General features: G+C 32.0%; 4 protein-coding genes across 4 annotated transcripts; 3 read left to right on the forward strand and 1 right to left on the reverse strand.

Annotated features, from left to right (window-relative positions):
- Nucleotides 1-415: 415 nt before the first annotated feature.
- On the forward strand, nucleotides 416-3503 carry LOC101264324 (origin of replication complex subunit 6). Its single transcript, XM_004238744.5, has 10 exons — nucleotides 416-617; nucleotides 711-757; nucleotides 1342-1446; nucleotides 1579-1659; nucleotides 1938-2049; nucleotides 2154-2216; nucleotides 2353-2440; nucleotides 2555-2622; nucleotides 2979-3075; nucleotides 3178-3503. The coding sequence occupies exons 1-10, from the start codon at nucleotides 498-500 to the stop codon at nucleotides 3249-3251; spliced, it is 855 nt and encodes a 284-aa protein (XP_004238792.1). The 5' UTR covers nucleotides 416-497; the 3' UTR covers nucleotides 3252-3503.
- A 995-nt stretch (nucleotides 3504-4498) lies between these two features.
- LOC101265235 (sphinganine C4-monooxygenase 1) lies at nucleotides 4499-9868 on the forward strand. Its single transcript, XM_004238747.5, has 2 exons — nucleotides 4499-6572; nucleotides 9040-9868. The coding sequence occupies exons 1-2, from the start codon at nucleotides 6318-6320 to the stop codon at nucleotides 9592-9594; spliced, it is 810 nt and encodes a 269-aa protein (XP_004238795.1). The 5' UTR covers nucleotides 4499-6317; the 3' UTR covers nucleotides 9595-9868.
- A 3742-nt stretch (nucleotides 9869-13610) lies between these two features.
- On the forward strand, nucleotides 13611-15708 carry LOC101264625 (AAA-ATPase At3g28580). Its single transcript, XM_019214122.3, has one exon. The coding sequence runs from the start codon at nucleotides 14005-14007 to the stop codon at nucleotides 15586-15588; it is 1584 nt and encodes a 527-aa protein (XP_019069667.1). The 5' UTR covers nucleotides 13611-14004; the 3' UTR covers nucleotides 15589-15708.
- Nucleotides 15709-19503: 3795 nt separating this feature from the next.
- LOC101264929 (protein PHYTOCHROME KINASE SUBSTRATE 1) lies at nucleotides 19504-21638 on the reverse strand. Its single transcript, XM_010322379.4, has one exon. It carries the CDS (start codon nucleotides 21113-21115, stop codon nucleotides 19754-19756), a length of 1362 nt encoding a protein of 453 aa, XP_010320681.1. The 5' UTR covers nucleotides 21116-21638; the 3' UTR covers nucleotides 19504-19753.
- Between the last annotated feature and the right edge of the window lie 244 nt (nucleotides 21639-21882).

Raw genomic sequence — 21882 nt, forward strand, 5'->3', positions numbered from 1 at the left:
CGAGAGCAATGAAAAATTTAAAATTTTTGTAATTTTACATTTACTTTCAACTTGTTTTAGTTAACGCCTCCTTTTATTGATTATGATTTAATTTTTTGATTTTATATTTAAACATGGATTAAGTATTGTGTTTGAAAGTTTTGCCCATTTATATTAGAAAAAAAAATACTAAATTAAATATTATTGCTTTTACCCCTTTTCATCTTACAAATATAATTATTCTATTTGATTAAGGTAATTACATAATCAAATTTAAATCGACTAATATAAAATCAAAAAGAAAAATCGAACACATATTTGTTTTACCACAGTAAAAATAACCGTTGGCGCCAAATGAAGATTGTGCATACCTTCACCCCGCGCGCGCCAAATGAAATTTAGCGAAACACAAGCAATTGAATATTCCCGCCATCTTCTTCTTCTTCTTCCCTTAAACCCTCCACAATGCGACCCGAAAAATTCTCCATTTCCTCTTCATCACCCAAACCCGAAAACAAATGGATCTTTCCGACATCGCCCGAAAGCTCGGTCTCACTGAGACCAAACATCTGGTTCGCAAAGCGGCCGAGCTCCGACGACTCGCCGATGTACAGTTCGATTCCTCCGCCATTGGCGTTGTAAGTAACGATATGATGGATTGGTTGCTGGGAATTGAGGTTTATTTGATTAGAATTGGATGGGATTGAATTTTGATTGATTTTTCTTTGTAGGGGGAGATCTGCAAGGCTATTATTTGCTTAGAGATTGCTGCTTCTAGGTATAATTTCAGTTTTTTTTCTTCTCTGATTGTTTGGGTGAATTCTGTTCCAAGTTGTATTAGGGTTGAAGTGTAACGATCAGTTAATTATGGGTATGCCAAATTTGTTTGGGTTGGTTATATGAATCTGCTATTTCATTTTTGGATAGATATAAATTGGGCGTATGCAGAGTCGGGTTATTAAATGGGTTGATTTGGATGTCAATTTGTAGTACTGATGAATCAAGTAACTGGGTTATATAGATTTCGTTATATCTGATATCTATTTCATTTATATACTAAATAATTGTGAATGTAGAAATAGCCTCTTGTAGAAATGTAGTGTAAGGCTGCGTGCAGTAGGCAACTGTAAGTTGTGTCCTTCTATGTAGTATAAGGCTGCGTGCAGTAGGCAATTGTAAGTTGTGTCCTTCTATGTAGTGTAAGGCTGCGTGCAGTAGGCAATTGTAAGTTGTGTCCTTCTCCGGACTGCCAAATAGCTGGAGGTCTAGTGCATCTAGACAAAATTACTGATGCCACTGTAAGATGTGGGATATGAGTGACATTTGTCTATGATTTGTAATATGTTCTGGTGATAAATGTAGGATGGATGTGGTGTTTGATCGTCAGGCAGCGATAAAATTGAGTGGGATGTCGGAGAAGGCTTACAACAGATCATTCACTTCAATGCAGAATGGAATTGGAGTGAAGTCAGTTCTTGAGCTTTTGTTTCACTGTACATTTTCCTTTTTGTGAATCTGTACATGCCTTTTGGAGGCAAATCGTGCTTTGTTAGATGTTAGATTCTTGCTGATGTGAAAAGTTTTTTTAAAACTTTGCAGAAACAAGCTTGATATTAGAGAATTGGCAATTCAGTTTGGGTGTATCAGGCTCATTCCTTTTGTTCAAAAAGGTCTATCATTGTAAGTTTGATCATCTACTTTGAACTCATGATCTTACATATTTGTTGTTTTGATTGTCCTGCCTATGATGTTTGTTTGGTCTTGTGTTTGAGAGCCTAATTGGACAAGAATAAGCTGCTTTTGTATTTTTTTTAAGGGATTTGGTTTCGCATGTTTGTGACCTATCTGTGCCTGTTTTTTCTATATTTCAGCATGCTAGAGTTTCTAGTTTTGATGGGGTTATACAAATAGTTAAGAGAGTTCTTAAGTAGGTTCTGATGATTATAATTCCTTTCCAGATACAAAGACCGGTTTCGTACATCCTTGCCACCTTCTAGAAGGGCAAGTGCTGATTTCAGTCGACCTGTGTTCACTGCTGCTGCGTTCTATCTGTGTGCAAAAAGGCACAAGGTTTGTTCAATCTACTCCTCAAGCATTGTTAGTCCTGCTGTGGTTGTAGCAGCATGATAGTTTGGAATGAACTGGCTCACAGTTTTCTTGTTCTGTGTTTGCAGCTCAAGGTTGATAAAATGAAGCTAATTGAACTTTGTGGAACATCAGAACCTGAATTTGCTAGTGTAAGGCCTTTGCTCCTTTAGTTCCTTGTTTCTTTTTCATTGTTATTATCATCAAATTGTTTCTTTACTTCAGCTATCAGTTCCCTGTACTATGGACTATGGTTCTAATATTTTTATGTGGATTGAAATGATGCAGGTTTCTACCTCAATGAATGATCTTTGTTTTGATGTTTTTGGGACATCAAAGGAGAAAAAGGATCCCAAGACAGTGAAGGGGAACCGAGGTAACACATGTTGATTGATCAAGTTCCTCACTTTATTACAAGCAAAATGTGGTTCAGTGTTTTTCAATACACATATGATGATACATACTTTAACATAGTGATTTGCATATGCAGAACTGCTCGATGCATTACCTGAAAAAAGGAGGGTTGAAGACGGTGGCTATTCATCCGAGGATGATAATGTAAATGAGAAGCTCTCTCTCTTGAATTTTGCTACTATTTAATGATGCCATAACACTAATTAACATAAGTAAGGAACACAGAAACACTCAACTCAGATATAAACACCTGTTTATGTATATGTTAACCATAGAAGATATGGCAAGCCACATTGATGCTTATTTGAACCCCTAGATTAGAAAAAAAATTATGATGAATTTGACTGGTTACTGGCTCATCTTGAAGTAAATTATCATTGAATGGAAGTTATAATCTCTGCAAATCTTTGTGCTCGAGTTATATAGTCAATTAAAGTTCTTACAAGTTACATCTCAGTTTGTGTTGTTTCTTGCTGATTTTGAAACCTTCCATTTTGCAGTCATCAGCTTACAAGAAGCGTAAACGCATGGATGAACATGCTTATCAGGAATGGAAATCTACTGTCCTCTCATCAAAAAACCAAAGCGGCCAAAAAGGTAACATAAATGAATACTTGATCCATAACTAAGAGTTCCATGAACATTTAGTAGTTACATTAGCTTATGTGCTGATGCAAAATTGTCTGTTTATTCTTGTAGCTCCTAAACAAACCAAACAAGCCCGGCTGGACTTCATGAAGAAAGTTCCTGAAACTAAAGTCCAAGCAACATAAGTCTCCATTGTCCTTCAATTAGACAAATTTTGGTTGATTTTATCAAACAGTGGACACTAAATGATTGGGCAGAAACTTCCTTTTGGTTTATTGGTACCATAGTTTACCTTTTTTAAAAAAAAAAGAAGAGATAGTGGTAAGCCACTAAATGAAGTTTATTTTGATTGATCCTTCTTAACAGCAAGGTTTTGTCTGTACAGATATAGATTATTCTTGTTAAATTTATCAAATCACATGCTTATGATAGCTCAATTATTGTGTATGTTGTGCACCTATTCTTCTACAATATTTATCTTATTTATAGTGTATGTTACACAATAACTAGCATGTGTGTCCCTATCTAAATTTAGTCACCCATATTTTAGTCTTTGATGAAATGGTCAAAAAAGAAAATGATGTTTCTACAATTGGAGACTTTGTAAACTTGAATGAAGAATATCGAAATCTAGAAGAATATCATTATCTAGAATACCAGTAATTCGACAATGTAACGTCAATTTCAATATGCAAAGTTGAATTTTTTTATCATGACTTTGACTAATTCATGTTAAGAATGCCATTTGGGATAATAATTAGGGAAAATTGTATATAATAATAAATTAATAACCTAAAATAAATGGAGTAGCTAGGGTTTGATTTAATTATGCTTCATACTAAACGTTTGCAAAAAATTGTCAGGCGCCTCTCTCTCAAATATCTCGCTCGCCACACTCTTCCTATCTCTCGCTCACTTTTTATACAAACACAAGTGTATAAAAATTATAAAGTAGAGAAAATTGTATAAATATATATATTTTTGTTTCCTCTCTCCCCTCTTCCAAATCTCGCGCGCCACTCTCTCAAATCTCGTTCGCCACCCTCGCCTTTCTCACTTATACAAACAGAAGCGAAATGTATAAATTCGTTTTTGTTTGTATAAAGCGTGAGAAAATTGTATATACACATGCAAGTATATATATATTTTTGTCCTATGCACTTATAATTATACAATAAAAATACTCCCCTGCCCATTTTTTTTTGCCTTTCTCTCTTTCTCGTTCGATACAATTTTCAAATTTTATCTAATTTCTTTCTTTCTCCTTTTATACAATTCGATTCAATTGTATATTCCTTGTCAAGTCTCTTTTGTCTTTCTCTCTTTTTTATTTTATATAAATTCAAATTGTATATAATCGTTCTATACACTTATAATAATACAATTCGTTTTATACACTTCGTTTTTATACAGTTATCTGCCCAAATGTCTTTCTCTTTCTTATTTTATACACTTCGTTTTATACAATTTGCTTCAACTGTATATGTATAGCAAATTATATAGTTTCTATGTTTGTTATGAAGCACAATTATACAAACTTTACTATAACATACAAATATAAATTTTTTATTTGCTATATACGAAAGATGCCCGTACGCTGGTAATATAATCTTGTTGGCGGCTCATTGGAGAAAAATGCCAACTGGCGAAGTAATTTGGACCAAATTGAGCCAATAATCCAAAGTCAAATTTGGATGACCCTAATTTAACAAAACTATATAATAAAAAATTCATAAGCCACGATGAACCCACACCCATAAAAATAAAAAAAAAACAATTACTTCTTTTATTTAAATTGTTTTTTTTTAATTTGAGGAATTTTAGTTATTTTATTTTCATTTATATATTAAATTAAAACATACTATGTTTCATCATCACATAATTCAAATGTTTATATACTACTAAAAGTAAAATACAAAAAGAATTTATTTTACCATCTCTATTTAAAAAATTTCACTTTTTTATAATTTTGATTTAAAAAATAAAAAATATTTACCATATAAATAACCTTCACAGATACTTACAATACTTCGATTTGTATTAATTATATATTGTCTAACATGTCAACCTTCCATAGAAAATATCAACCATTAGTGACAGCAAATACTGCTCCATTAGTTTAAAAATTACTCCATAATAATGTTTAATGACGTATTATTTTTTGTTTAGGCACTTGATTAAAATAAAATAGTAAATTCTTAGATTTTTTTAAAACTAAGTGTGTTCAAACAAAAAATACTACTTAATTCTTTTAAAATGAAGATAATATTTTCATCGAAAGAAATTTTGTCAATTTTTATTAAAATCAACAAATACATGATATTATTAATTATCGTCTAATCATAATTTTTCGTATATATAATTCCAAAAATGAAACTTAATGATCCTTTAATATAGAGCCCCATTTTAACTATGTTAACAACTACATTAATATCATACACTTAATAGATATAAAATGTCTCTCAATTATGAACTTATGGTAATAACTTCACGAATTTTCTTTTATTATATTTAATTTTTTTTGAACGTCAAAGAATAATTTACATAGTATTTAATAAGATCTTATTATTAACAATTATGAAGCTTTCAAACGTATAATAAAATTTGATTATGATAAATATCATAAAAAAATAATTAAATAAACTTGGTTAAATGGCGGAATAAGATAAGTTTTTCACAGCTGAAAAGTCGTGGGCCTAATATTCCTTTTTTTTTTTATTTTTTTTAAAAAAGATAAAAATTAATTTGATAATAACAACGACAAAGAAAAACCCATTATAAATAAATAAAATTAATTTGATGATCGTTATTATAGGAATCCAGTTTTGCAAAACAATAATATCCTCTCTGAAAAATTGATTATTTTTGTTAAATTTTTTCTGAATTTTGTTTTTTTTTTGCTGTTTGAAATTCCTTCCAATTCTATTTGGAAGAGAATTTCAATCAAACCATATATCTCCACTGTTCTCTTTCTCTACAAACCCTAATTTCAATTTTATACAAAGTTTGAATCTTTTACAAAGTTTCAAAGAAATCTCAGTTTTTCTTTTATTGGGTATTTGTTTGTTTTCTTTTTAAGGGCAATTTTGAAAAAGATAGTGATTTTCTTTTTCCTTTTAAGGGTAATTTTCAAAAAAAAAAAAAAAGATTTAAAAAGGAACAAATTTTGTTTCTTTATTGGGTTTTTTCAATTAAGGGTGATTTCAAGAAGGTATAAAGGAAGGATCTTGGTAATAGTTTGTATTTTTGAGATGGTGGGTAGTGTGAATATTGATCAACAGGGGAAGGGAGGATATGTGTCAGATGAAGTTTTGGGAACATTTATACCAATAGTTGTGTATTGGGTATATTCAGGATTGTATTTAATGCTTGGGAATATGGATAATTATAGGTTGCATTCTAAGAAAGATGAGGATGAGAAGAATTTGGTGTCAAAAAAAGAGGTTGTTAAAGGTGTTCTTCTCCAACAGATTGTTCAGGCTGCTGTTGCTACGGTTCTTTTCGCGGTTAGTTACTTTGATCATCTCTAGTTGCTGCAATTTGATTTGGAGGTTATTATGCATCATGATGAATTGGATTCATATAGTTTACTATTGAGGTGAAGATTGTATTGATGTATTGTTATGCATATGCTTGTTTGGTCTTCTTTGCTCATAATGATATTTATATGGTTAACTATTGAGGATATGTTGATATGATAACTTGTTATGCATATGTTTGTTTGGTCTAGTTTTAATGAATCATAATGACATAGAGGATTTATATGGTTAACTATTGAGGCCTAGTTGATATTGATAACTTATTATGCATATGCTTGTTTGGTCTTCTTTTTATGCATCATAATGATACAGAGGATTTATATGGTTAGCTATTGAGGCTTAGATAATATTGATAACTTATTATGACATATGCTTGTTTGGTGAACCGTAATGATACATGAGATTAATATGGTTGACTATTGAGGCTTGGTTGATATTGATAACTTATTATGCATATGCTTGTTTGGTTTTGTTTTTATTGGAATGAAATGCTTATATCTGGTGCCGGCTTAAGGTTTAGAAATCATTTGATTTACGAGTGTATGATTTTGTTGACGGTATGTGCAATTTATAAGTGGATGTTGTGTATTACAACACGGGGTGAGTCATATGATTTTGTCAACGGTATATGCAACTCATAATTGGATGTTGTGTATTACCAAAGCGTGGCGAGTCATGGATAGGGGAATATTTATGGATACGATGGCGGTGTAATAATAGTTCTTTTGTCCGAATTGGCACTGCTAGGCAAATGTTGTTGGATCTTAAATTGAATATCATTTTGTTGTTAGGCTGATGAAAAACATTTTGAGTTGTATTCATTGACTTGAGGGAGGAGCTTTTTTATGCTTGTGTGTGAGATCCTAGAATCCATCTGATAGATGGATGGTAAAATTGTTCTACCTTAGTCCTTAACATTTTCTTAATATTTATTTATATACATTTTTGGTTGAGGAGTCATTTGTCAGAGGAACTATGATACAATAGTTTATTTGGATGTTAATTTATAGCTTACTTGTTTTACCTACCATTTAGATAAATCCTTCATGCACAGAATAAACAAATTCAATTGAAGTACAAGAGCAAAAAGTATAACTTCTTTTGTAGGTCAATCACAAAGTTCAAGGTTACTTATGTAGAGTGTTTTATATCTATATAGTATAATTTATGTTGTGAAGTGTCTCAAAATCTCTTGAACCTAAAAAGTGATAGTCGATAGTTATCTGAATAGAAGGTCATCTTTTAACTTTATATGATATATTTTTGATAAGGAAGTTTATATGAAATGCTGAAGCTTGCAGGTTTGATTTCTCTGAGTGGTAGGAAAATAGGAGTTCCGTAAAAGTTAGATGCAGACTGTTGAACCTCAGTTTTGAGTCATTTGATTTTATAAAGAAAGGTTGACTTTGAAGTTCTTCTAGGAAAAATAGGTTGCCAAAGCGGCTCAATACGGCATTGTTTTGATCTTGGCTGTTGATGCTGATGTTGGGGATGAGACTACTGCACGTCTCATATAGAAACTGTCTACAAGGATGTCGAGCCTACCCTAAGAATAAGCTTTTATTGGCTTAATCTGCCTTTACAAAAGAAAATGGGGAATCATTGCTCTTCTTTTGCATTTCGTTGTCTACCTTCTTCTTGGTGTCCATCTGTCCTGCAAAGTTAGTTGACGGAAGCTTAATAGTTGAGAAGAGGAGGCCAAACTGTTGCCTCCCAATAGAGCTTTCTACTGTGCTACTTCACATATGTTTGGAATTATGGAAAGACTAAAGTAAGCTGTGAGATGATCTTTTCAACTGCAATATGTGAGCTTGGATATGTTGAGGGATAGATTCGTTGTTCTAACCTGCAAAGAAGAGATAAAAGAAAACAATGCGGTCTTGTCTTTCCTTTGGCTTGTGTTGATATGTGTAGGCTGTAGCCCAATTTGCAAAGTTTAGCCTAAGTCATATCTATCCCCTTAAAAATTCTACTTCAAACTTATTTTATTTGTTGACACTTCTCTTTATGGGTGGTCATTAGTTGGGTCTCTTGAGTCTTGACTCAACTAATGCACTGGTTTGGTTCCCTTTCACTTTGGTTAGTTGGCTTATGATTCTGGGACCCACAAATTAGCACTTGCCTTATCATTTATGACAGCAGAAATGTAAGCTTTTCTGATCCCAATAGGAAAATAGATAAGTTTAGCTTATACCGAATACAATTTATCTCCGATCAATGAGCTAAAAGTTGTACACCTTTTGTATGTTCTGATAAGTTTAAGTATATATCATGAGTAATTGTACTTTTCATATTTGTTTTATCTACTTTTAGTATCTTGTTTCAATCATGAACGGTGAACCTGATTTTCATATTCTTGTTCCATATCATGTCAATTATTATGTTTGTATTTTGACTAATTCTTGGTGTCTGATTATCTACTAATATGGAGCAGGTCACGGGAGATGATGGTGAATCTGGTGGGGATCAACACGCTTCGATCTTTGTTCTTGGCAGACAGTTATTTGTTGGCATGTTGATGTTAGATACTTGGCAATATTTTATGCATCGGTACATGCACCAAAACAAGTTCTTGTACAAACATATCCATGCTCAACATCACCGGCTAATTGTTCCGTATGCATTTGGAGCTTTGTACAACCACCCTTTGGAGGGTCTGATTCTTGACACAATCGGCGGGGCTCTAGCTTTCCTTGTCTCCGGGATGTCACCACGTACCTCCATCTTCTTTTTCTCATTTGCTACGATCAAGACGGTTGATGATCACTGCGGGCTATGGTTGCCCGGAAATCTCTTCCATATCTTCTTTAAAAACAACTCCGCTTACCATGATATCCATCACCAGCTTTACGGGACCAAGTATAACTATTCACAGCCTTTCTTTGTGACGTGGGATAGGATACTTGGTACCTACATGCCATATGAACTTGAGAGGAGACCAGAAGGAGGTTTTGAAGCTAAGCCTGTTAAAGATTGCAAGGAACATTGACAATACTGTTAGTACATGTTTGTCATAGAGTATGTACCACTGCAATTTTTGCATTATTCTAATGCTTAGTTTACTCATTTAATTTGTATAGAGTATATAGTTAAAAGGGTTCTGCATATATTGTTGTATAACTGATGTTGGTTTCGAGGTTTGAGAAAGGAATAGGGTCGAATAATAGTTTCCTTTTTAAACATTGTCTCAAGATCTGATATCTGGTATATTCAACTGCAGGCAGAGAGATAAATGATTACTGAAATACATTGTGTGCCTTTAATTCTTTAGTTCCAAGCATATGGACATGTATTTGTGACTTTCTCATTCTTCTTTTTTGTGGCCTGTTATTGATAACTTGTGAGACCATCTTTCATATTCATAGTTGAAAATACATCCTTGTGACACAACAATGAAACAATGAGCAATTGAGATTACAATACAGAGTATTAATAGTTTCTTTCTTCACTCTTTAACTTACTATTAAACTAGTATAAATTAACACACAAGACCTACGTAGCAATTTTCACTTGATAAAACGTTGATTTATACTAAGTCATATTAAAAAAGCACAACACTTGTGTATTATCTCATTATTTTACAACCAACAATTCGAGGTCCGTGAGTAGAATGTATATACTCATATCAGATCACACCCAAAATTAGTTTTTTTTTTAAAAAAAAATTATAATCTAGAATAAATAGTTATATGTATGTGAGTATAACTACTCGATCCCTTAATTTTCCTTTTTAGTTTGTTTAAAAAAAAAATGTCCCTTCTACTTTCATGTTTCTACGTCACATGTTTAAAACTACAAGATTATATTCTTTAATTTTTGATACGATGTGTCTTACGTATTAAAAAGTAGTCAGGGAAGGCAGAGAGATAAAAGTGCAAAGATAACTTCAGGAATTTTTTTTTAAAATCAATTTAATTTATAGAATTTTGACTACATTATTTATACAAACTAAATAAATTTTTAATATATACATATAATTATAATTAAAATTATTGAATTACGTTGTATTCGATAGCTCAGCCCTATCGATGATATGACATATGGGCATTGAAATAATTGTAACTGCTGGCAATAATTGTTTAAATAGTTCAATTGTGATATGTGGTGCTAAAAAAATAAATAAATTCAAGAACAATTATAAAAGGATAAGTCAAGATAACTATTGATATAATCTTGAAAAAATATCAAAATCGATGGATATAATCGCTCTGATAAATTTGGTATAGTCCATTGATTTATTTAAATGTATAGTGTTGCCTAGATACCTTAATTAGGAATATTATTGACTAGATAATTTTAATATTATTTGGTAATTGAATGTTTTGTAAATAAATGAACTTTGGTAGACCTTTTAGATTGTTTGATGGATATTTAGTCAGTTTGTTACTGATATTATAGCTCAGTTTGATGTATTATGAGCTTGAGTTGAGTCACAAAAAGGACTATGATGAGCTTAAGTCGAAAATTCTAATGAAGTCAGATCCATCTATACTAACTAGTATAAAATTAAATTAATAGATACACATAAAATAATAAAAATCTGTGAGATACACTCGTCCTACGTACACGTTTATGTATTATCCCATTATTTTACTGTGTCAATTACAACCAGGATACGGCTCCTTTCCATTTCTCTTCTTTCCATTTTTTCCAAGTTCAAGCTTGGATTGGAGACACGTGTCATAGTTTAGAATTAATGGTTAAGATCCGATTGACTAAAATAAAGTCCTAACCATAGTTATTTACTTCCATATATTTATATATTTGCTTCTTAAATATTTTTACAATCCAACAATTCTAAATTTACATTATATTTTAATCAATTAAATCTGAACCATTAATTTTAAACTATGACATGTATTTCCAATCCAAGCTAGAACTTGAAAAAAAAAAAGAGAAATGGAGAGAAACCGAATCCATTACAACCAACTATTATTTAGCCCCATGAGTAGAATGTATATGTTTGGAAAGTTGACTGCTGACAATAATTATTTGGAAAGTTCAATTGTGATATGTGTGGTGCTAAAAAAAAACAAACCCTAAACAAGTCTTGATTTATCTAAACTGTTATGCAGAATTCGAGATAATAGGAGAAAATATAAACGCGAAAAACAATACAACAGATTTACGTGGTTCACCAATAAATTGGCTACGTCCACGGGAAGAGGGGGAGCAGTTTTATTATGGAGAGGCAAGAACAGAATACAGAATAGGGTTTGCCATAGTGTCTATATATAGTGCTAAGCTACGCCCTAACAGGCTTGGGCCCAAAATACAAAATTGACAGATAATTAAGGGCCCAATACAACAACATTGTATACCGTCGGGTCCGATTTAAGGCATTCAACATAAAACATTTAAACTATCTCAAATTTTTGAGTTTTACATGTGAGTTATAAAGAATTGTACGAGTTTTGTACTTGAGCTATCGCCCAATATAAATATGCATATTAATTTGACCCCAGTTGACATTTATATCCTTCAATTTTAGGTGTGCACAAATAGACACTTAAATTTGTATTTAGTTGAATAAGTGACACACATTCTACATAGCATAAACAAATCAGTCCGAGTAGTGTATTTCACTCGAATTGTCGCGTACAATATGTATGTCTACTCGTTAAACTTTAATGCTAACTGAAGCCAAAATAAAAGACACGCTTATCTATTATGCTTTAAAATTTTCATGACACTATGCATGGCGTATACCATGATGTCTACTATTCCTTTTCATTGACACTTTGATTACGTACATACATATTTTAAAAAGACCAATATTGTATTAGTCAACATATTTCTACTTCATATGTCATGACAGTATTTTTACCTGAGCAACTTCCAGGAAATTGTTAATAATAGTAACAATCAGTTGTAAAATCAAAAATTTCGTTAAAAAGTGTTTAAAGGTTAAATATGTATGTATAAAAAATAATTTTTAATCTATATATTTCGTATAATAATTTATATACATAATATAATTTTTCGACAAAGGATATTTAAACAGACCAACAATTATAAGTCAAGATATTTAACGCATTAATGAGAGTGCATATTCCAGGAAACTGTAGTTTACCTAAACACAAAGTATCGTCTTATATGAATTATTATATTAATATATTAATATAAACAAAGACAATTATATTAATTAATGCAAGCTGGTAACAACGAAGGGGTGGCTTAATAAAATATAATTTGTTGAAAGACTTGGTTCAACAAACAAATATACTTTAATTTGTTCAAGCCTAACTTTTCGTTCGATTTTCCTTTTTTTTTTTTAATTACTTAACCTTAATTTTGATTTAACGTTTGTGATTCATTTCCTTATTGGTCTTTACGTGTATATCGAATATGAGATGATTTAAAGTATTTTATTTTAAATGATATATATATATATATATATATATATATATATATATATATATATATATATATATATATATATATATATATATATATATATATATATATATGATCATAATTCACTCGTCCATACGTAAGTACAATGACATCTTGTATATATATGGTCCCCTTGACTAAAGACAAATGTTCACATGCATTATTGGATTTTAATATTAACTTAACCTTCCTATAGTTCTCAAGGGACCTAGTTTTAAATTTATATAAAATTAAAACTTAAAAGTCTACAAATGAGGACAAGAACAGTATTTCAACATTGCCAATAGAAACGTTGTTTCAATTTATGTGATAGTACTTTCCTTTTTAATGTGCGTTAAAAAAAGAATGACAGATATGTCTTTTTATCTTGTCTTAAAAGGCATTATACACGCCCGATAATCGATTCACGATCCTACCCCGAGACCCGATATCTAGGAGTTGACCCCGACTCTCGACTCGAGACACAACATTTGAATTGGGACTCGACCCCAACACCTGACTTGAGAATCGACCTAGGACCCGATTTCCAAATTGAGACCCGACTCCGACTCTCGATCTGAGACTCGAGACCTGATTTCTAACCCGATCCGACCCTAACACGCAATACCTGACTCTTGACTAGATCCTACCTCGACTCTCAACCCGATACCTGACTTCATCACTCAACCCGGAACCCCACCCCAACACTCGACCTAGGATCTGACCTCGAGTCCTGACCCGGGACCCGACGCTCCATTGAGGATCTGACTTCGACCTAATAGGACCCGAGCTCAGAACTGGGAGTTGGATCTTTGATCAGGTCTAGAGGTCCATGTCCCAATTTATGTGATATAGTTTGACTTTTGAGTCTATCGAAAAAAGAATGACAAAATGTCTTTCTATCTTGTCTTAAAGGCATTTTACACGTCCTAGCTCTCTGGTCATTTCTCTCTATATATATACATATATATAGAAGGCCATAACAAACATTCACATAAACTTGAATACTCCAATTAACTTCAAGATGATGCAAGATCTATGGACTCAATTGGGTCCTACCATTGCAGCCATCATGTTCACCTGGACCATGTACCAGAACTACTTCCCTCACGAACTTCGCGGTCATATTAGGAGGTATACCGATAAACTCGTGAACTATTTCTATCCTTATATGCACATTATCTTTTATGAACTTGAAACTGAAGGGTGGTTTGAGCGGAGCAAAGCTTACGTATCGATTGAAAGGTACCTAAGCAAGAGCTCGAGCACACAAGCTAAGCGTCTCAAAGCCAATTCGGTGAAGGATGGTCAATCGCTTGTCCTAACCATGGATGATCATGAGGAGATAACGGATGAATATAAAGGCGAGAAGGTTTGGTGGATTTCGAGCAAAAAACCAGCGAGCAGGCAGACAATATCTTTGTATAAGGAGGATGAGAAGAGATATTTCAAGCTAAAATTTCACAAAAAGAATCGCGACCTTGTCACAAATTCATACTTGAAGTATGTGTTGGATGAAGGAAAGGCGATATCTGTGAAAGAACGACAGAGAAAGCTGTACACGAACAATAAGGGAGATGGAGGTGGTTATAGATACAGGGGAGGGAGGATGTGGAGTGGAGTAGTATTCGAGCATCCGTCAACATTTGATACTCTAGCTATGGATCCAAACAAGAAGCAAGAGATCATAGATGATCTCGAAACATTTAGCAAGTCAAAAGACTATTACGCAAAGATTGGTAAGGCGTGGAAGCGTGGTTATCTTCTTTATGGTCCTCCAGGAACCGGTAAATCTAGCATGATTGCTGCTATGGCTAATTACTTGAAGTATGACGTCTATGATCTTGAGCTGACATCGGTTAAGGACAATACCGAGCTAAGAAAACTCCTGATAGATACAACAGGTAAATCTATTATTGTGATTGAAGACATAGATTGTTCCCTTGACCTAACAGGTCAACGAGAGACGAATAAGAAGAAGAAAGAAGAGGAAGATAAAGGAAAAACTGAGGAAGATGCCGTCAAGGAGAAGATGAAAAAAGGCGGAGAGACGAAAGAAAAGCAAAGTGAGGTAACTTTATCAGGACTATTGAACTTCATTGATGGTCTATGGTCAGCTATTGGCGGTGAAAGGCTAATCGTCTTCACTACAAACTACGTGGAGAAGCTTGATCCTGCTCTAATCCGGAGGGGGAGAATGGATAAACATATTGTCCTATCATACTGTTGCTTTGAGTCATTCAAAGTTCTTGCACATAACTATCTTGACGTCGTTGAATCTCATGTTCACTTTCCTCAGATTCGTCGTTTATTAGAGGAAACTAATATGACTCCTGCTGATATTGCTGAGAATTTGATGCCTAAGTCTTCAAAGGAAAATGCAGATATTTGTTTAGAGAGATTGATTAAAGCTCTCGAAACTGCAAAAGAGGAAGCGAAACTTAAGGCTGAGGAAGAAGAGAGAGCAAAGGCGGCTGAGAAGGAGAAAGAAGAGAAAGATCGCGAGGAAAAGAAAGAAGTAACAGCTACTGAAGAAGCTAAGAGTGTTGACAGTGTAAACGAAAAAGATAATGGTGTTAAGGAAAATGGTAATGTTAGCAAAAGTTGATGAATACACATATAAGAAAGTATGTTTGGAGGTGTTTTAGCTTTCTGTTTTCTACAATTAGCTGAACTTGTAATAAGTTGTTGGTGAAGGTTAATAAGAAAACTTTTTTTAATCATGAAACACTCAAATTTTAGCATCACAATCCATATTTTGCCTCGCGTCTTCAAACGAGCTAACAAGCACTGCAGCGCGATCAATTACTATAGTGTCGTTGCAGTGCAAACTTCTGTCTATATGTATGAAATTAAACGATATTGACATAGTATATTTGTGGTTTCTGTTTGTCTTCAACACTGTCCTCTTTATAGTCCTTATTAGTATTTTTAGAAAGGATTAATCTATACAAGTCATTGGGAATTTTCGAGTTTTTTCTTATGCAAAAGTAGGTATACACATTCTATTTGATACTGGATCCTGTTACAACAATGCAGGACAGATCTCAGATGGAATCAGCACGAAAAGAAATAAAGCATTTTCGCGGTTATAGGAATGTTATGAATCGATGCTTCAAAAGTTATCGCGACTACAGAATGAGGATCAATACGTATTACTTTAGCAGAAACAGGTACAGAGAAGAGCAAAGATAATACAATTTTGTTTAGTGTAGAAGTAAAAAGTAATGAATGCTATAAAGCCTTTACCGAATAGGCTTTAGCAGCATTCACAAAGAGCGCTAAAATGTAATCGTCACTAGCAATGGCCTTTAAGAAACATATTAGCGACATTTAAGTTATTGTCGTTAAATAATTAGTGCTAACAATTTAAATTAGTATTAGAAAAAATGGACATTCTTTCCGTCTTCATTTGATTTTTGTGTAATAGTGTGATATTATATATACATCATATATATACGGTTTATACACTTATATATTATTTGTTCAATATAGATATATTACATATACATTATATATCAGTGTATAAATATTGTATGATAGCGTGTGTGTATATATATATATATATATACATTTCTCATATATAGTTATACTTCATATATAAGTATATGGTTTATATACTTATATATTACATATACACTATATATCAGTGTATAAACATTGTATAATAGTCTGTATATATATACATTTCTTATACATAGTTATATTAACTCACCACTTGCAAGTAGAGGTCTTAAACATGTGAGTTGAATTGCATTTGGATATGTTGAAATTTTAATGATTCGTTTAAAAGTTAAGTTATAACCAATTTCCTCAATTCTTATTAAAATTTTAATTCTTTATTTTTTTTCTTATAATTTATTTGCGTTCAAAATTTTTAAAATTCAAATTTATGATTATATATAATATATCAAATAAAAAATATTTTTTTTCAAAAATATAAATAAAGCTTCTTATAGATCAATCTAAACTACACATCAATCTAATTTTAAAAATAATTGAACGAATTAAAATGAATTGAATTAATAAAATAAGCTGATTATTAACCTATTTGGAAGTAATACTAGAAGAATCTAAAATAATAAGAGGGACACCAAACTTTATGTCAAATAAAAAAGCCTTAATTTAACACTTGGTAGAGAACCTATACACATATTATATTACAAGAAAATACCTAATAAGTTGTTAGCAAAGTGATAAGGATCTTAATTATATTTTGTTGGACCACTTTTTGAAAAATAAATTCAGGTATAGGGGCTAAAATATATAATTAAGTCTCATATTGATTATTTGACTAATTTAAATTTGTATTATATAAAATTAAAGGAAGTATGTTAAGTGTGCCACGGTGAATGACGAATATATTGGTCATTTCTTTATATGATTTTAAATAATTGTTATCTTATGAAACTAGTGTATATTTTTTCGGATTGAGTTTGTCTTGAATATATATTTCTCTATATGGTAATAAGAATCTTATTTTAATTCGATGTTACTATGTCACGATATTGACCCTCATATGTTATTTATGTCATTCACACTGCGATTGACAAGTTAGAGTGAAGGGTGTTAAGTTTACATTTTACTTGACAAAAACATATTATTATCTTTTTATATGCTCTTAAATAATTCTCGTTTCATGAGCTATTTTTGAAGCTGGACGTGCACTATTGATCTCTTTACGAAAAAGATGATTTGAAATTTAGAAAAAGTTTAATAAAATATTTACTCAAATGACAAATTTTAGACCTGTTTCTCATCTAGAATAGACTAGGATTTATAAATAAATTCATTTTATTTTTTTAGAAAACTTATTAATATGCACAATTCGATTAAAATTATTTATTAATATGATTAAAATATACTTTAGTCTTCATTTTTTTTTCTTGATATACTTTGAATAATATTGTAGATGTCAATTCATGTTGTGAGATAAGGGTAATGAATTATTGAGATTATTTTTGGATATATATATATATATATTTTCATTTATTATTGAAAATTGACTCATCTTTAAAAGTTAGAGATTGAAAAGTCACTCGAAAAGACCAGCTGGCTTTGCATCTATGTTTGAACAATCACATTGAGATATGTCATCTTCAATTTTTAGGCATTTTTGGTGTCGATTTGAATCGATTATCGATTAAAATTAAAATTAAATCAATTTAATTATTTTTAAAATATTAAAATCAAACTAAATTATCATCAAATACGATAAATATATTTATCGATTTGTTTTTTTATTTAATTTGATCCGATTGTTTAATTATTAAGCATACATAAAAAGAAAACATGAAATGACAAAAATGGCTTAAAACCTATTTTAGAAAATTAGATTACAATTGGAATGAGGAGGTAACTAGGGATTTTTTTAATTGTTAATATAGTGAACAGATAAAAATAAACGATTATGATAGATTATGCATGTCAATAATTTTAAAACTTATCAACGTATATAAATAAATATACCTATTTTAGAAAATTAGATTACAATTGGAATGAGGAGGTAACTAATGATTTTTTTAATTGTTAATATAGTAAACAGATAAAAATAAACGATTATGATAGATTACATATGTCAATAATTTTAAAACTTATCAACGTATAGTAATAAATAGTTATATAGTCCTTTTATAATATGGTTGGACAAGGATGAACCAAACCAGCCACGAGGAACACAATATATATCACTTTCATGACAAGTTGGAATTAATTAAAAGGAAGTAATTAATCAACCCCACAATATTAAATACAATTAAAGAGGAAAAAAATTTTTAATTAGTATGGAATGTCTTGCAAGAACATGACCCATTGATGGTAAGTTGGTAACTAATCAATAATCATATATAGTAATCAGTGATCAAAATTAAGATTTTTAGTTTATGAGTTCTCGATTATAATTATTTTTATTTATTGTTAGGTACCGGCCTCAACTAGTGAACACATATAATTGCTACGAGATAGGCTTGTAAATAGGAAAAATAACGAAATTGCGATTTTTTTATCAGTTTCAACACTTCTATATTTAAATTTAAAAAAATCTTTCGTGTTGAATTGCATCCATTAAAGGTTCGTCTATGAGAGTATGAGTAGTCGACATCAATCTGACTTCGTATCATCATATATAAAAGAGAGTAAGCAATTTTTAGCAGCAATAAATATACACATTAATAAAGAGTGTTTAAAGTTTTTACCCACATTAGTTTGAATGTCATTAGATCCAATGTCACTAAAAGCTTTAGAGACATACAAAAAGTGTTATATATTTAGCGACAATTGAGCTATTATCGTTAATAATTGCCGCTAAAGATCATTTTTGATGTAGCGAATATCATTATTCAGTTACATTAGCTATAGTAATAAGCCACAAACGCAAATACATAATCAACAAGATGTATTTACAACAAAAAAAGCCCGATTTTTATTTTTCGAAAAAGAAGTGAACACTTTGCTGAGGAATGAAGTACCTCTGCCTAGAAGAAGAGGAACGAAGCTTTGTGTTTGTTTGAACAGGAAGACCGACTACTCCAAGATCACTTATCCATAAATCGATTAATCGTACAAACAACATAAAGAAATCGTACAAACAACATAAAGAAATATAACCAGCGTTTATCGATAAAAACAACCCCCAACACTTAAAACTAAGAATCTCATATTACACTTACACACTAGAACTAGAACAAGAACAAGAACTAACAAAAAAATACTTCTAACTAGTTTTACTTTATTCTTCGACTACTAAAGTTTCACATAAAAATTTTCACATCTAACTAAGCATACAAGAAATCTGCAGGACGTCCAGAATATGTAGTAGCAAATGATCTTGTAGTAAAATCATGTTTCTTATTTCCTCCATCGAATCGATTCACTTTGCTCTCAGCATGAAACCTTGTCATTGGCATAATAGGCTCATAAGTCCTCTGATGCATCTCAATTGATGATTTTTCACTAGATTTATATGCATCTCCCACAACTCCTACAGCTTTATGATTATTACATCCCAACAAAATGCTCGAACGACGTTTAGCCTTGTCTCTTCCATTGGAGTTGTTATTGGTTCTAATTGAGGGTATTTTAACTTCTTCTATATCAGACATCATAGAGAAATCTGCTGCACTAGCAGTTACAACACTCCAATCAATGCTAACTTCACTTGGAGCATAACATGACATACTATCTGAGCCCTGTCTAACTAGACTTTGATTAGCTGTATTGTTACTTGGGAAGCTTTCGATTTCAAACAAGTCTGAACTTGCATCACTTTCTGCGTAATCTTCTTCATAGGTTCCATTTGAACTTGCACCTATGTTGATAATGTCGATTTCTTCAGCTTTCGGAACAATTGCATCCCATGTTAACATGCCTATGTTCTTCTCAAGACTCATTTTGCTTCTTTCTTTCTCTGTTATTGAAAAGCCAAACACTTCTAGTGACTTTCTTGATTCCTCTTCTTCTGTTTCCTTTTTGATCATTTGTATCCCATTCCCACCTTTAGGATCATAAACAGGAACGACGAAACGCTCATCTGATTTCAATCCAACTACTCCTGAATCATCAATTCTCTTGAAGTGCAAATCTTGATGATTAGCTCCTATTGTACTAGTCTTCTTTGATTTTGATTTGAAACTTTTTTCGCGGAGTTGATCATCAATCTCAACAGAGTTCTTGTCTTTGCAGTAACAATTGCAGCCAAATCTAGCAAGGAATTTCTTTCCATAAGACTTGTTTTTAGTCGTCTTTATTGGCCGCGGTGCTTGATGCTGCTGCTGCTGCTGCTGATAATTTCTTGTAACTTTCTGCAACAATGCACTTCTGCTATTCCAACTTGATTCTGAATGAACACTTGGTGTTGAAGGTCTGATCTTTTGCTGCAAAGAAACTATATCAGCGACAACAGGTTGATCATTATGAATCTTGTGTTTGTTTTGTCTCACATTGTTTACTTCATCAACCCCTTCATTGAAGTATTTTTCTGCACTAAATATGTCTATTTCACCATCATCTATCTTCTTACTTGATTCAAGATTAAGTACAATGGTTTTTTCAGTACCATTGATCAAATAAGAAGAAAATGAAGGATCAAGAAGATTTGTAGTAGTATTTTTGGTAGCTTCTAGTTTGACCATAGCCATTTGAGACTAAGTTTTGTATTTGAGTGGAAAGGAGGTGTTTTGGTAAGGGGAAAAAGACTCAAAAAGAAGAGATTTTTGTAAAGAAAAATGGATTTTGGAAGCACTAAGCTACAATAGGAAAATGATGAGAAATAGTTTGATATAACAGAAATCATAGAAGGGAAAAAGGAAGTTAGTTCACTAGTGAAAATTGATGGTGCTTAATAAAGCTATATAACCTTTTCTTTTCTCTTCCTCTACTAGAGTTCTCAACATCAGATTGTGATTTTTCCTTTGACACTTGTCCCACCCTTTTGGTAAGGAGGAAAATTATCATCAACGACAATAACATATTCAGTGTGATCCCGCAAGTGGGATTTGAGGAGGACATGCATTACTCGTCTCTTTTCTGATTGGTATTGGTATGGAGGTCGCTCGCTCTTTGATCAGTGATTCACCGGTCAGGTGGGGTCACTAGTAATAAGATAATACTTCACTGAGCCTATCAACGTTAGATCTATCATCATAGATAAGGAAACAGGAAAATATTCTCAAAATGTTCTCATGTTAGGTTGGTCAAAATGCTGTGGAATCGCGCGGTCCCACTCCCGCCCCCACCTCCTCACCCCCAACCCCACCATCTTAGTAATGTTTTGTGCTTACTTATCAACTTTCGAAAAAATAAGTGATTTCCGTCGAAAATGATTTACTTTATGCCAAAGGTTTAGTACTTACAAGAACTTCCCACTTTTTGAAATTAGTACTCTTTATAATCTTTAACTCTACCC

Source organism: Solanum lycopersicum, chromosome 5 (genome assembly GCF_036512215.1).
Source record: "Solanum lycopersicum chromosome 5, SLM_r2.1".
Taxonomy (NCBI): Eukaryota; Viridiplantae; Streptophyta; class Magnoliopsida; order Solanales; family Solanaceae; genus Solanum; species Solanum lycopersicum.